Source organism: Bombus pyrosoma, linkage group LG10, assembly GCF_014825855.1.
Source record: "Bombus pyrosoma isolate SC7728 linkage group LG10, ASM1482585v1, whole genome shotgun sequence".
Taxonomy (NCBI): domain Eukaryota; kingdom Metazoa; phylum Arthropoda; class Insecta; order Hymenoptera; family Apidae; genus Bombus; species Bombus pyrosoma.
In genome coordinates, this window is record NC_057779.1 from 12313603 (window position 1) to 12328614 (window position 15012).

The 15012-nt window shown below is 29.9% G+C and overlaps 1 protein-coding gene across 1 annotated transcript; it reads left to right on the top strand.

Annotated features, from left to right (window-relative positions):
- The first annotated feature begins 1260 nt into the window (after positions 1 to 1260).
- LOC122571498 lies at positions 1261 to 11946 on the top strand. The gene is made up of 5 exons (XM_043735309.1): positions 1261 to 1699; positions 2115 to 2182; positions 2275 to 3282; positions 3536 to 3865; positions 5069 to 11946. The coding sequence occupies exons 1-5, from the start codon at positions 1288 to 1290 to the stop codon at positions 7511 to 7513; spliced, it is 4263 nt and encodes a 1420-aa protein (XP_043591244.1). The 5' UTR covers positions 1261 to 1287; the 3' UTR covers positions 7514 to 11946.
- The last annotated feature ends 3066 nt before the right edge of the window (positions 11947 to 15012 follow it).

The window sequence follows — 15012 nt, forward strand, 5'->3', positions numbered from 1 at the left end:
ATCTTATAAATGTTCTATATCTTTTTATACATATATGTTTTACTATTAAGTTGTTTGTTATCTTTTATATACATTATGAAATAAAATTATGTTTACATTTAAAATTATGTTTGTTAACGTTACGGATTGAAAGTTTTTTTGTTAAAATAATTAAATCTAAATAGAGTAACTTATATAAATTTTAGCTTAATTAAAAACAATTAGTAATTGCTGTATCCTTAATTAGATTAAGCATACAACCATATATAAAGATACAGAGAATATCATTAGATATTGATAATTAATTATATTTTTAGCAGCTATATTGCTATTTATGATTATATTAAATCAATATTCACTAACTTATAAAACTAGAGAAGATATATAAAACATATCAGCATCGCCATCGAACATGTAATTCTAAGGATAGCTGTCGATTAACAGGAAAATGGTGACTTACCTAAATATATACTTACCAGATGTACTTATTACTAGTGGCAACTAGTTTAATTTTAAATTTTAGTCTGAAGTAGAAATGGCAAGATTGTACACATTTTTTTCTTTATTCACATTTAGAGGAGTTATATCGATTGAAATGTTTAATAGACATTAATTAATTATTTTGATGAACGTTTATTTTCCTGAAATACAAATATATATAATACTTATAATCTTTTGCAACAAAAAAGTTTAGAAGAAAATATTTCTTATTCCAAGTTATTTCTTCCCAATATTTTTTGCTTCTAAAGAAAATATTGTACAATTCGTTGTGTAATTATATGTTATTATAGTTTTTCTTTTTTTTTTATTTAAGTTTCTATATCATATAATACAACATATTATCGATATTCCTACGTTTTATTTCAAAATTTACACCAATCTTTAGAAGGAATAATTATCGGTTTAAATTAAAAACAACAAAATTATAACTTGCTAAAATTCAAATTATTTAAATATAAAAATGATTTTTAACTTGCTGGTAAGACCATATATTCATAACAAACGTGAATTATTTCTAAATGCAGGCAGTATTTTATATTCAGATGCTGATTATTATACAATGTAAGTGAGAATTATGAGCAATATATAGTTCTTTATAATCAAAAAATCACAGAGAAAATAAGATTGGGGATCGAAGATTCCAATGAATAAAAATGTTCATAGTACCTCTATATCTACTGGTCTTACCCCTACTCTTTATCCGATTTCAGACGAATAGAATAAGGTCTATTCAAAAGGCGGCTAAGAAGTATCCAATCAAATGTTGCGTAGTATCGTTATGTTCAGGACGTCGCTCACAGAACCAAGATGGCATCCGAAACTGGTGCAAGTATCGTGTCAAACGAACGATGTGATGTAAATAATACGATTCAGCAAGTATTTGACCCATTACAAGCGGAAACAAACAGTGTAAAAGTGTCGAGATCAACGTGGAATAGTGTTATCAAAGAGACAAACGAATTTTCGGACGATTTCGCTCTACATTCAATTAGGACGCCCACGATTTTCTCTACAGCGTCATCGTTTAATACAAACACGGAAGGGAACGAATTACGAAGAAACGTGAATTTCATGAGCTCTTCTGGTGATGTGGAGGAACGTATTAGTTTTAAAATTCCCATTAATACTGAATTACGTACGCCTTCCTTGGAATCGCACAGCATGTCCAATCAAAGGAATGATCTGGATACTGTTACTTGTATTTCTGAACAACCAGACGGTAATATCATATTTAATTTTATTTGATGTTATACGAATACATGAACTGATATATTGATTTTATTTAAAAAATTGATATACTAAAAAGGGTCGTATGATGTAAAAATTGTGTTGATATTTATGTCAGTGGAACTATTGTTTATAGTTATTTTAATAGGTTATTATGACAGTATAAAAAAAAAGAGTAAATATTTATATATAACTGTAATTGATTTAATAATATTTATTAATAAGTATTAGATACTAAAAATACATTTTTGTTGTATGACATAAAATATATTTTTATTATACTTTATGAAAACAAAACATTTATTTTTCTGCATAAAAGATAAACATAAATGTATTAAATTATTAGTCAAGTTAAAAGATTAAGTTTATATTATATAATAAATATTATGTGTATGTCTGTATTATAGGGAATCCAGATCATTGCAACAATGAATTAGTGAAAACTTTAATTGAACCAGTTCAGCATGCTATTCATGTGTGTACATTTGTTTATATTTATGAAATTTATACGAAAGTAATAAATAACAAAGCTTTTTGAGTTGTTATTAATCTATAATTATTTATTAGGTTGACTTAGCATGTAGTAAAGATACAACAGTATCTGGTGGATTACACACATTGTCAACAAAATTAGAAGGATGTGTAAATTTTGAACATGGTAATACACCTCAGTTAGGGGAAAGCCCTCAAAGTAATGGTGAAGTGATCAGTAGCCCAAGAAGTCCAGACTATCCTCCAAGAGTTTCTGATAGCCCAAACAGTCCAAATACAACACTTCCTAGTAGTATGACATCGCCAATTATGACCTCGACGGTTGTAATGGATACAGCAAAGTATGACTCGGAGAACAGAAGTAATTTAACTGCTAAAGTTTGTAAAAATCTTTCTTACTCATTTTGTGGACAATTGGAGAAAGTTGAAGAAGTTCCTGTTACGCAAATAAAATCGATCGAAGAAGAAAAAACAGATAATGAGATGGATACAATTCACAGGGATGTAAAATTGGAGCTTATTGAAGTAAAAACAGAATTGACAGATTCTCAAGAGCAGTTAGGCATAATTAAATCAGATTGGACTGGTGAGAGCATAACTAAAACAATAGTTGGTCGAACAGATGCTGCATTGTCTCATGATAAATCAGTAAATTGTATTGGCACTACATCTTCGAGTTCCCATTCTAAATCATATTCATCTTCAAGAGAGAAACGAAGTAAAGAACATAGTGAACGACGTTATTGCTCACGATGTTATAAACGTAGTAAAATAAAACGAGCAAATATTGGGGTACAATGTAAACGAGATCGTAGCATAGTTTCATTAAGCAGTAAGCCAATGTCTCATCCATTTTCAAAATCTACAAATGAAAATCTCAGGTTAAATTTGCAAACAAAAAATTATAAAATGCTTCACAATACACCAGTTAAATGTGAGTTATTAGAAGGCCTAAAGTACAAGAAATTCATTCACATAGAGACTTATCCTAATGGTGGTGCAACTGTTGTGCATATGTATCAAGATGAAATTGATACATTATCTCATGAACAATTAGAGGAATTAGCTCAAGAATATTTTAAAGTATGTAAATATAAATACGAGTTAAAAAGTTATATTAATAATAGTTGAAAATTGCTAATATAAATCAATATAATTGTCTAAAATAATTGCATTTTAATATTACTTCAATGTGTTATAATTATTTTAAAATAACATATGATTGGTTAATATGGTCTATTAAAATTGATTTTAAATGATGCAGAGAATATGAACTAATATAAGTTGTACGTTATATAATGTAACACAATGTAAATAAAAAAATTCAATATTATAGGTTGTTTTTGGAGAGGATGAAAATGGCAATGCGTATCATGTTATGGGAATAGTGCACAATGCTGCAGCATATCTTCCTGATCTCTTGGATTACATGGCAGATAATTATCCTACATTGACTGTTAAAAATGGTGTATTAGGAAGAAGCAGTGATATAGAAACTACAACTATGGTACAGTACAAAGAACAAGTGTGTAAAGCTTACAGTAATGGTACTGTTAGATATGGACCTCTCCACCAAATAAGTCTTGTAGGAACTGTTCATGAAGAAGTTGGCGGATATTTCCCAGATCTTCTACAGAAATTAGAAGAGAATACATTTTTAAAATTGGTAAGTATTTATTCCATATTTTAAACGAAATAAATAATTAGATTTATTGAAGGAATAGAATATACTTTTTTGATTGTTTACATATGTAGTTTTTGGAAAACATGGTTTCAAATATAAAATTACTAACTTTATTCTTATGTTATGCTATATAAAGTTATGTTGTATAACATATTATAATTATTTTATAACAATTTGTACAGCAATTACGAGTATACTGATATATTTCTGATATATAATTATATTGATAATCTGTGATCTGTATTATAGATAGTTATAAATAAGTAAATGATACAAAGATGAAAACATTTATTGATTATTTTAATTTTTCTTTAAAAGTATTGGTCATTATCTTTGAATTTATAAACTGGTAGAAAAAGCAATTTTTGATTCTTTACTAGATGTATGTAAGACAGTACAAGTATTTTTTAACTATAACTTTTTTCAAGAACATTTAATGTTCTATCATTGGTTAAATGAGCAATTTTGATGAAGTATTTTGTTTTAACTCTAAAAAAATATAAAATTTTAAATGTGTCTAATATCTCCAATATACATTAGTACATGCTCACAAATTTTTATCGATTTAATAATACATATTTTTATTAAAGGTAGGCTATAGATATATAGCATTTGATTCTGAAATATTAGTTTGTTTCTTTCCATATTGTACATTATAATGTAAATTTAAAAATATCCTAAAAATTTTGATGTATCAACATAATGGAGTACCAATATACTTTATTTGTAGGGATGCATTAAAATAATTATTTATTTCAGCTTATATTAGAGAAAGAGTAAGTCATATAAATATACATACACTTAAGGTAAATGATACCCCGCTGGGGGTAGCCACCCACATCATAATCAAACAGCTAAAAAATTCTACCAAATGTCCAAATTGGACAAATTGTGAATGTAAAGAATTAAATAAAAAAAAAACTTAAGGCAAGAGATAAACTTTTCATTTAAAAAAAGCTAGACATCCGAAAGATTATAATATATGATAACTTACATTATAGATTAAATGCAGTAGGAACTACTTACAATAATTCTCAATGAAGCATTGATAGATATTACTCAATCATAGAACAGCCAAAAAAGAATATTTTGTTAGAAAAGAAAAGACAAGAAATGCATATTTCCATGAAAGATGAATTTATGTTTACATACATAACTTATTCAGTCCTTACCTTTTTATTTTAGACTATGCCTTGGGGTCCATTATCTATTGTAAAGATGGATACTCCTGAAGAATCAAATGATGGTCCAATTTTATGGATCAGACCAGGTGAACAATTAGTTCCAACAGCCGATATAAATAAAAGTCCTTATAAACGGCGCAGAACGGGCATTAATGAGTTACGAAATCTACAGTATTTGCCACGCCTTAGTGAAGCTCGTGAATATATGTTTGAAGACCGTACCAAGGCACATGCTGATCATGTTGGTCATGGATTAGATAGGATGACAACAGCAGCAGTTGGTATATTGAAAGCTGTTCATGGTGGACAACCATCGGAATATAACAGAATTACGAAAGATGTTGTAGCTTTCTATGCTGGCGATTTTCCTGAACTAGTCGAAAAATTACAATTAGATCTTCATGAACCACCGATATCACAATGTGTACAATGGGTTGAAGACGCCAAATTAAATCAATTACGTAGACAGGGTATTCGTTATGCTAGAATAAATTTGTATGATAATGATATTTACTTTTTACCGCGTAATATAATTCATCAGTTTAGAACGGTTTCCGCAGTTTCAAGTATAGCATGGCACGTTAGATTAAAACAGTATTATCAAGAATCACAACACAATTCAAGTGTTAGGCATGGACGTGTTGGAAACGAGCACCGTATAAAGGAGAAGAAGCCACTGGAAACTGTGAATATAGGAGACGAACAAAAAGAAAATACAAATCGTCAACGTGTAGAACAAAAACATTCTGTTGATTCGCTGGAAGAGAAAAAGGCAAAGGAAAGAGCTGCTGAATATCAAGGGAATTTAAAGAAATCAGATCATCATGGAAAACGTAAAGAAGATCGTAAGAGCAGAGACCATCCAAGACATTCTTCCATTTCAAGCAAGAGGAAAGATTCTATAGAGAATAATGATAATTGTTCCGATCTTTTTAACAATAAGCCTGCAAAAACTAGTAGAATAGAACAAAAACAAAACAATGGAAAGAGAGATGATAAGAGATCTGAAAGGAGACACGAAGATCGTCGTCGATCTAATGAAAAATCCAGTCATCATTCACACAGTAGTGGCAGTAGCAGCAGTAGCAGCAGCAGTAGCAGTAGTCATTGTGGGGAGAAGAAAAAATATGATTGTAGTAGTCATAAATTAGATCAGAATCGAAGTCATCACAGTCGATCCAGCACTAATACTACATCGAATAAGGAAAGCATTTCAAATATCACAGAATCTAAATCGGCGAATAAATTCAATATTTCGGGATCTTCGTCGAAAGAAGGTAAGAGACGATTGTGCCCGCCAGATGTTTGTTTGGAACATGAAAATTCTGATTGTAACACCGTTATTCTCGAGCCAACTGTGTTAACGCAACGACAGTTAATAGCAACAACTTACGCAACAGAAGTTGTTGACAAAGCTTTAGAAATTGCAATATATAAATCAAAGACTGACGTAGAGGAAGTCTGTCAATCTTTACGGACCGGTGTTGCAGAAGCTTCCAAAGAAATCCTGGAAAAAATTCATAAGGAAAGTTTTGAAATCGCTGAACAGAAGTACAAGGATGATAAGACAAAAATAGAACTATATTGTCAATTGTTGGAGATAGAAACTACATTGGCATTCACATCGAAAATGGAATGTGCAACTGAAAATGCAATAAAAGCGCTAATCGAAACGGCTGAAGATGAAGCAAAGGAAAGATCAAAAAATGAAAAAGTTTGTATATTAACTAGTGGTAACACGTGTGAAGAAAATTCACTACCAACGGCAAAGATAACAAATTCTTCCTCAATAATCTCTACGTCTCCGTTAACAGAAACTGAAAGGCACAATAATAGGAACGTTAGCAGCGATGAAAATCCATCTAAATTAGCACCCGAGGCGCATGCAGCATACCCAGAATCTAGAAGAAAGCATAGAGATGATAAAAGTTCTAGAAATCAGCGGCATAAAGACAGAAGAGATCGAGATAGGCGTGACAGAGATCACAAGAGACATCATCATCGAAGTCCTTCGTGTAATAAATCGGAGAATAAAGCAGCAGAAACTACTAGCAAAGAAGATTCATTGAAATTTATCTCACTGCCCAAAGATTGTAACATTTCTAGTAAAAGTACCGACCGAACGGATAGTAAAGATGGCGATAGGAAATTGGAAAAAAGAAGGGACGGGCACCACAGTCATGGAAGAGATGGACAGAAAAGGTCATCCAGCAGTCGTTCATCGAAGGATGACGCAGCATCGAGTCGTTCTCATTCATCGAGTTCAAATCACAAAAGAAAGTCGAGTTCGTCCGAAGAACATAAGGAGCCAAAAAAGACGTGTATAGAAAAAGACGTTGTCACAACAGCAACGACAGAGGAGAGTACTCTCGGCACAACATTAAGTCTGATAACAGTGACAACAGTGGCTCAGACAACAACGACAAATACCGTCGTATCGACGTGAAAAAGTGAAAATTATCTTAAGCTATAGTACAATCTGCTTACTAGACGTAACAGTCCGCACGGTCGAGCTCATATGCCGATAATATTATGTGTGTGGATTCTAACTGATTTGGGTATAGTACATTTATATTATATGCCCAAATTTACAGAAATATGAGACGCTTACCAAAATAAGAAGTATCATAAAAATATGTCAGACGTCATAAAAGTAGAAATAATTGCTACATTTTACGCAAAGACCAGTTAGAACTATTACTAATTGAAAATTTGCTACGTCATCATTTCCATGCAATTCTACACGCCTTAGCCCTAGCAAGAAAATTGAAACTGTAAAAGTAGTATTATCGTCTAAAAGCACTTTCTAAAATTGAATCGCAAAAATTATTTTATTATAAAATCCTTGAGCGTCTCATATACTGTTGAGAGTGAAAAGAAGATTAAATAAATATTTATAGAATAGGTGACCAATATGATATATGTACAAAAGAAATTTGTACAAATTTGTGATCAGAAATTCGATCGGCACGTTAGTGCCGTACATTGTACATAGATTAATACATTGCTCTATTCGAAGATTTGTGCAACAAATCTTATCTGAACTGTAAACATATGTACATATAAATGTATGTACGTATGTGCGTGTGAGGGCTACGCGCATGTTTATGTGTGTGGGTGGTGTATGTGAATGATTTTGTGCATGTTTATATGCACATACTGCATGTACAGTTGCATGCGCTTATATGCGTGCATACGTGTATATGTGTATGTGCGGGCGCGTACGTGCGTGTGTATATGTATATATGAATAGTTGGAAAAGAAGATAGAAATGTAAATTATTTATAGTTACATTGAACATTCTCCACAAGTTGAAGATATTGATTTACTTTAAAATTTTACTTTCCTTGTTTAAACAGATATACTAAAGAGTGAAACTTGATAACCGGTCTAAGGAAAGGATTGTTCTAACTTGTAAATTACTTAAAATTCATTTTAATGATAAAAAGAGAAACTATATCTTATGTAGTGGTTATTAAATGAAAAAAATATAACGTTCTACCAAAAGCTGTACATTAACAAAATTACACGCGTATTTTTATGTCTCTGTCACGATAAGTCTAATTATCGTAATATATTACCGGCGAAACTATATTAAGTGCTAGTTTTTTATATTTAAAGAATTTTTATTTATGCGACAAACTCGACAAAGATGAGCTTGGATAACACGCTCGATGTGTATGTATAAGTAGTCTTACTGTGTCATATACATACAAATAATATTTAGTTTAATTAATGATTAACAATTGATACAGCGAACTGTTGCAACAACAATTCATAATATACTTTCCGCACTCGGTTAAATGTATACAAAAAAGAACTTGCCTTTCTGGGTAAAGTGCCGGAAAATGACCGTGTAGATTTGTGCATACAGAACATTATTTAACAGTAGAAACTGTTGTAAAAAATCAATATTCGTATAAGTTAATATATTCTGTTCTATAAAAATTATAATTGGCCTATTTAACTTTATTTATGTCTAAAATTAAAAGTTATTTATATAGATATTAACTTTTGGAAAATTTCAGTTTACACTTAGTACTGATAAAGCAGTAGAAAACAAAAGAACGTTCGTATGATTTGTATATTCTTCTCGGATAAAGAAATTCTTTTCATTAAAATAATAAATTTTCTACAAAATAGCATTCTACTTTAACAAATTTTATAATCATTGCTACGAGTATAAGATCTGCATCATTCAATGATCATGTTTGCGCATCCTTTTGTTTTATTTAATTTTGAATTTTCTCTAAGTTTCAAAGAAGTATTCTATTTAATTGTTGAATACTGCAGAATTTTTGATCGCTATTTTCATTTGCAAACTTTATTTTCCAGTAAAACATAAAAAAGAACAATATTATGCAATATATTTTACTAGTGATTCTTTAAATAATTTTAAATGCATTGTCTGGTTTTTGGTTGTAATACTTATGAAACAAAATCTATCGAGTAAAAGCTTAAAATTTCAAATATATCATATTTTATGAAATATCTAGAGTAGTTTGTGTATATGTTATCTTTAAAATACTTTACACTATAAAGAGTCCGCCGTTTATGATAACAAACATATTATTTTGTAATATTCCTTTATATTCTTTCTCGTTCTTTTATTTTTCACATATCAGTGTGTACAGTACTGATTATGTTATTATTTCAAAACTACATATTGCGAATATTTTCTTTAATTTTAAGTTATTTGATAACATCTTACATGTATTGCAGTATGAATAATAATATTAGTAACATTTACACATCGGTTATTATTAAGAATATCGTATTAAGTTATATATATATATATATTTATATGATATCCTAAATTCATACACATAATATTGATGTACTAGTTTGTTTTCAAAAAATCTCAGATTTTAAGATCCTCAGACTCTAATATTACAAATATTTTTTACATGCTTGTGTCATGTGGTGATTTCTTTGTTCTATTCTTATTTAAGTTTAATATTTAATGATTTCAATTGTTTTGCAACGCACCTATGTCGAGTCACAATTATAATATATAACAATAAATTTTAATGTTACAAAACATCTAATAGTTCTAATAGTGTTGAATTACAGCAGCATTTAGTCATGTTTTTTATATTACGTTTTACAAACAGTATTTTATTAATGCTTTAAAGATACATCAACAATGTTTTTCAAACCCTATTTACTGATGACTCCTTTAAATAATCTTATTAGAATAATATTTTAGATAAGAAAGACGTAACAAACATAAAAGACACAAGTCAGAAGGAGTAAATAATTGCATCGACTTTATAATATTTTGTTCTTTTTCAATTATGTGTATTATTTATTATTTTCCAATCGTAAATGAAATTATTTTATTTACAGATATATAGAATAACTTGTAATTAACATTATATTTCTTCTCATTTCTTTTCATGCTTTAATTTATGTAAGTGTATCTAAGTATCTATACCACTGACAGGCATATAAAAAGTAATTTATAGTAATTACTATAAAAAGAATGACTACAAAACATTCTATTGATCCCACGCTAATTAAATTTCCATAAATTTTATTTATGGAAGAATTTTGAGAATCTATATTATATACAGGGTATTACAGAACATGTGGGAGCCACTTTGGGAGCAGATTGTACACCTAAAAGAAAAAGAAACCCGTGCGGCATATGAACTATCTGTCTTTGTTTATCAGATAGAACGAACTTTATTTTGATTTTGTGTTATCTAATTACCTTTATAGAAGATGCTGAAAACCACCACCTTGCATTTCAAGGCAAGCCAGTAGACGTCTTGTCATGGATTTGGATGCACTCTGAATGGTTCCTGATGCTTTCTCCAATTTGTTGAGAAGCTTAGTTCTGAACTCTAGTATTTCAACATTTTTAATAGAGTTTACTCTGGTTACAAAGTTCGTTCTATCTTATAAACAAAGACAGACGGAGCATACATATATATGAATGTTTTTCATTGTTTTTAGATGTATAATCGTTTCTTGAAGTGTAACTTGCATGTTCTGTACCACTCTGTGTATTATCAACATAATAATTGAACCGAAAAGAAACTGAAAACAAATTATTGTTCGTTTTGCTATGCTTTATGTTATTACACGTACTAAAGGAAAACATGTTAAAGGCGTACTTAATCTATAGTCGTCTTTCAAATTGGACCAAATTGAAATAACAACAAAATATTTACTTCACTCTGTCATAAGTTATTAGATATTTGTAAATAATTGCAAAAGTCTTCTCACTTGTATGTATAATAGCGATTTTGTTGCACTGAAAGTACTTTATTGTATCAACGATTACATTTTTGCATTTATAAGAACGAAATATTTACAAATATAGAAAGTGCACATTGTCGAGGTAATCATAATTTAGACTAATTTAAAACTTTGGTGCAGAGTAACTACAAAAGGATGAAGATGCGATGTTTGTTTAAGAGGTATGTTACATTTCATTATTGAATTATTTTTAAAATGCAGGTTCTTATATTAACATGATTTATCAATAACAGTCAAATTTAAATACTTTCAAATATAGTTTTAGATAATGTATAATCATGTATATGCTACTATATGATACACATATATATAAATAATAATTATTTTCACAAAAAGCACTTTAAAGTTTATACCTATTACTTTATATGTTATAAGCACTCGTTAATAATCAAGTCTTATTTCGTTTCGGGCGAAGATCTTTATGTTTCGTAAAATATATAACAAGGTGTATACGTATAGCATCGAATTGATGCATGTACTTACAATAACGATATACATGTACGTATTTGGTTTTACAAAAACGAGAAGACTTTTACGATTGTGTCCAAATGAAGAAGCTTCGTATAAAATGAAACGACACAGGTGCTAAATATAAAATATTGTGGACTTTGAGGTGCCTTTAGTCTGTTCGTCATAAATCACTATGGTTAATCAATTTATAGACGTTACGATTATTTTCACTAGGTAGAGGATAAATATAGGATACACGGCTCTGATCCCATTTAATTGCACTTAATTTTGTTTCTGAATTGACTTTATTTTGAGAACGAGTGGGTGGAGAAGGTAACCGGAAATACATACGTATAAATGATTCTCTTTATGTCGATATATGTACAGTAATCATCATCGATGTAAATACACGTAAGAGAGAAACACGATATCCAAGTTTGTTTTATACGAAGGGAGTTGCTTGTAAGATCAAGCTATCCATAGTATATTTATCGATAAATTTGTATTACATTACAATAATACAGATATAATGTTGAAAAAGTACGAAGTAAAATAAATGTTGATACTTAACAGAGAGAAATATAGTTTATTTTAATATTTAAATATTATTAAAAATTAGTTCGATAAAACACTGAATTCAGATGCGATAGGATGTTAGTTATTTCTTTTAAGAAGAAAATAGTAGAAATCGAATACACTGAGGTATTATTGAATGCAATAGCCTGCATTATTCAATCTCTTATTTTATCTAAGATGTAATGTACTGATTGTGAGATTATTAGGGTGCCGTCAGACAATCAATAATATCGTCAACATTAGAAGGTTCTCAAGGAAAATGCGGTTTGTTAATAAATATTGACAATATTGTATTGGCAATATACACATATATATATTGATCCTTTTAGTCGAGAACCTTGAAATATTGACAATATACATACATATACGTATACATATTGATAGACTAACGGCACCCTTATGGGATTATCAAGTATAGCCAAAAAGTTTAATCGAATGTTATTTCAATTATAATTCAATATTTATAAGTTTCTAATCATTCTTCTTTAAAATATTTCTTCCTTAACGTTATTACTTCTCTTCTGAATACAATATTGAATAAGTTAATACTCTAATATTCGCTAGTTATCTGGAACAAAAGATTTCATGATGTACACGTAATTATACAGCGTATAGTCTATGTATATGTAGGTAAATATATAGGTTCTATTTCATTGCCCTCTTAATACATACGTGTACGATATACATTGTATAAACATAATTATCTAGGATGGTATCATTATTTTTAATCAATTTCATTTACATATAATTTCCAAGATGTACTTTTAAAGTTGAAATTTGGTATTTTCATTTGTCTGATCTACCTATCTGATACAAAGACATTATTAATACCCTTTTAACCGTAAGTTATTATGGGAAACCAATTGGTTGTTAAAATCAATGAATATTAAAATCTGTAGTCATTTCTTTTTATAAACGTATTTTAGTTTTTTGGATGCATAATTTCTACTACATTATTTACTAGGAAATTCTTTAGTTGTTAAAAAATATACTAAGACACGATGGCTCGTTCTCGCAAAACGAACACACATACTCTTATTATACAAATTACAAAGATGCACATAATGACAGTTGAAAGGATTGATCGAAAGGTCTGAGAATATACGGAATTGAATTAATCTGTATATGTGTAAATATCTAATGACTTTTACGTGACATAAATACATGTATGGTTAAAGAACGAAATAAGAGTTAGAGATACACACTTGTAAAGAAATCGGTACAGGGGATATACACAATAGTTAACTAAACACACTATTACACACAATATAATTATACTATGTTAATCATGTAAAAACTGTACAAAATTACGAATATAGTAGTATGTAGTTTTACATATTATACTTATCACATATGTAGAATTCATTTCACATCGAGTTTTTAAAGAAGAAAAATAAATTACTTTTGGTCAACCATACTGCGATTTGTTATTTGAAAAATACGGTATGCCTTGTTCAGCTGAAAACGCTCAAATATCTCGAAAAATATGAATAATACGGAAAGATGTTTCAGACAGAAGCCCCGCTGCTTAGGTTGACCTCCTCTTGTTCGTGTAAGGAGGTTTGCTGGTGTGCAGGGCCATTTTGGACGATGATTAATACTTAATAATTAAAAAACAAAGCCGAAAATGCAACTTTTAAATTCTTGATTTTCGTCTCATAAATATCATGACAACTGTAGCCGACCACCCTGTATAGTAATAATATAATAATAACTTCTAAATCTTTCAATTAATAAACTAATGAAAAGAAGGTAACCTTTTTTTTCTTACTTTCTACAATTTTATGTTAGGAAAGCATGATATCATAGGAAAAGGCACAATTTCAGTGCGAAATTTTTGGCCCGACCACAATATTTTTCTACCGACATTGCGAGTTTGTATCAGGAGAACATAACAGCATAAAAGGTGACACAATTTCGGCGGTTCTTGAAAATGACACCATAATCCATGTATCACCAAAATTCCAAGAAAGGATGTCATACTGCTACACTTCCCAAAATTTCAAGAAATGTCCTCAAATACTCAGAATTTTTGAGTGTTTACATACAATGGCATTTTTATTTACATTTTCTAAATTTTTTAATTTTTTGACGTTTTCCTCATTTTAACTCGTGAAAATGATAAGAGAGTAAAATGAAGCGAGGTGGACGAAGTTAAGCAGCCAATGCGGAATATAACGCGCATCGAATTGTCTAGATAACCCCAACAGTAGCGGAGATACGTTCAATTAGATTTATTTGGCCTTGAAAATTCGAAAACTGTAAGTGCATTGTATTTGCCAGGGAACAGCGTTGACATACCGCAAACCGGGTGATGTGCTCTGTATAAAGAATCAAATGTGGAGTATAACGCGCATCGAATTGTCTAGATAACTCCAACAGTAGCGGAGAAACGTTCAATTAGATTTATTTGGCCTTGAAAATTCGAAAACTATAATTGCAATGGATTTGCGAGGCAACAGCGTTGACATAGCGCAAACCGGGTGATGTGCTCTGTATAAAAAATTAAATGTGGAGTATAACGCTCATCGAATTGTCTAGATAACCCCAACAGTAGCGGTGATACATTCAATTAGATTTATTTGGCCTTGAAAATTCGAAAACTATAATTTCATTGGATTGGCCAGGCAACAGCGTTGACATAGCGCAAAC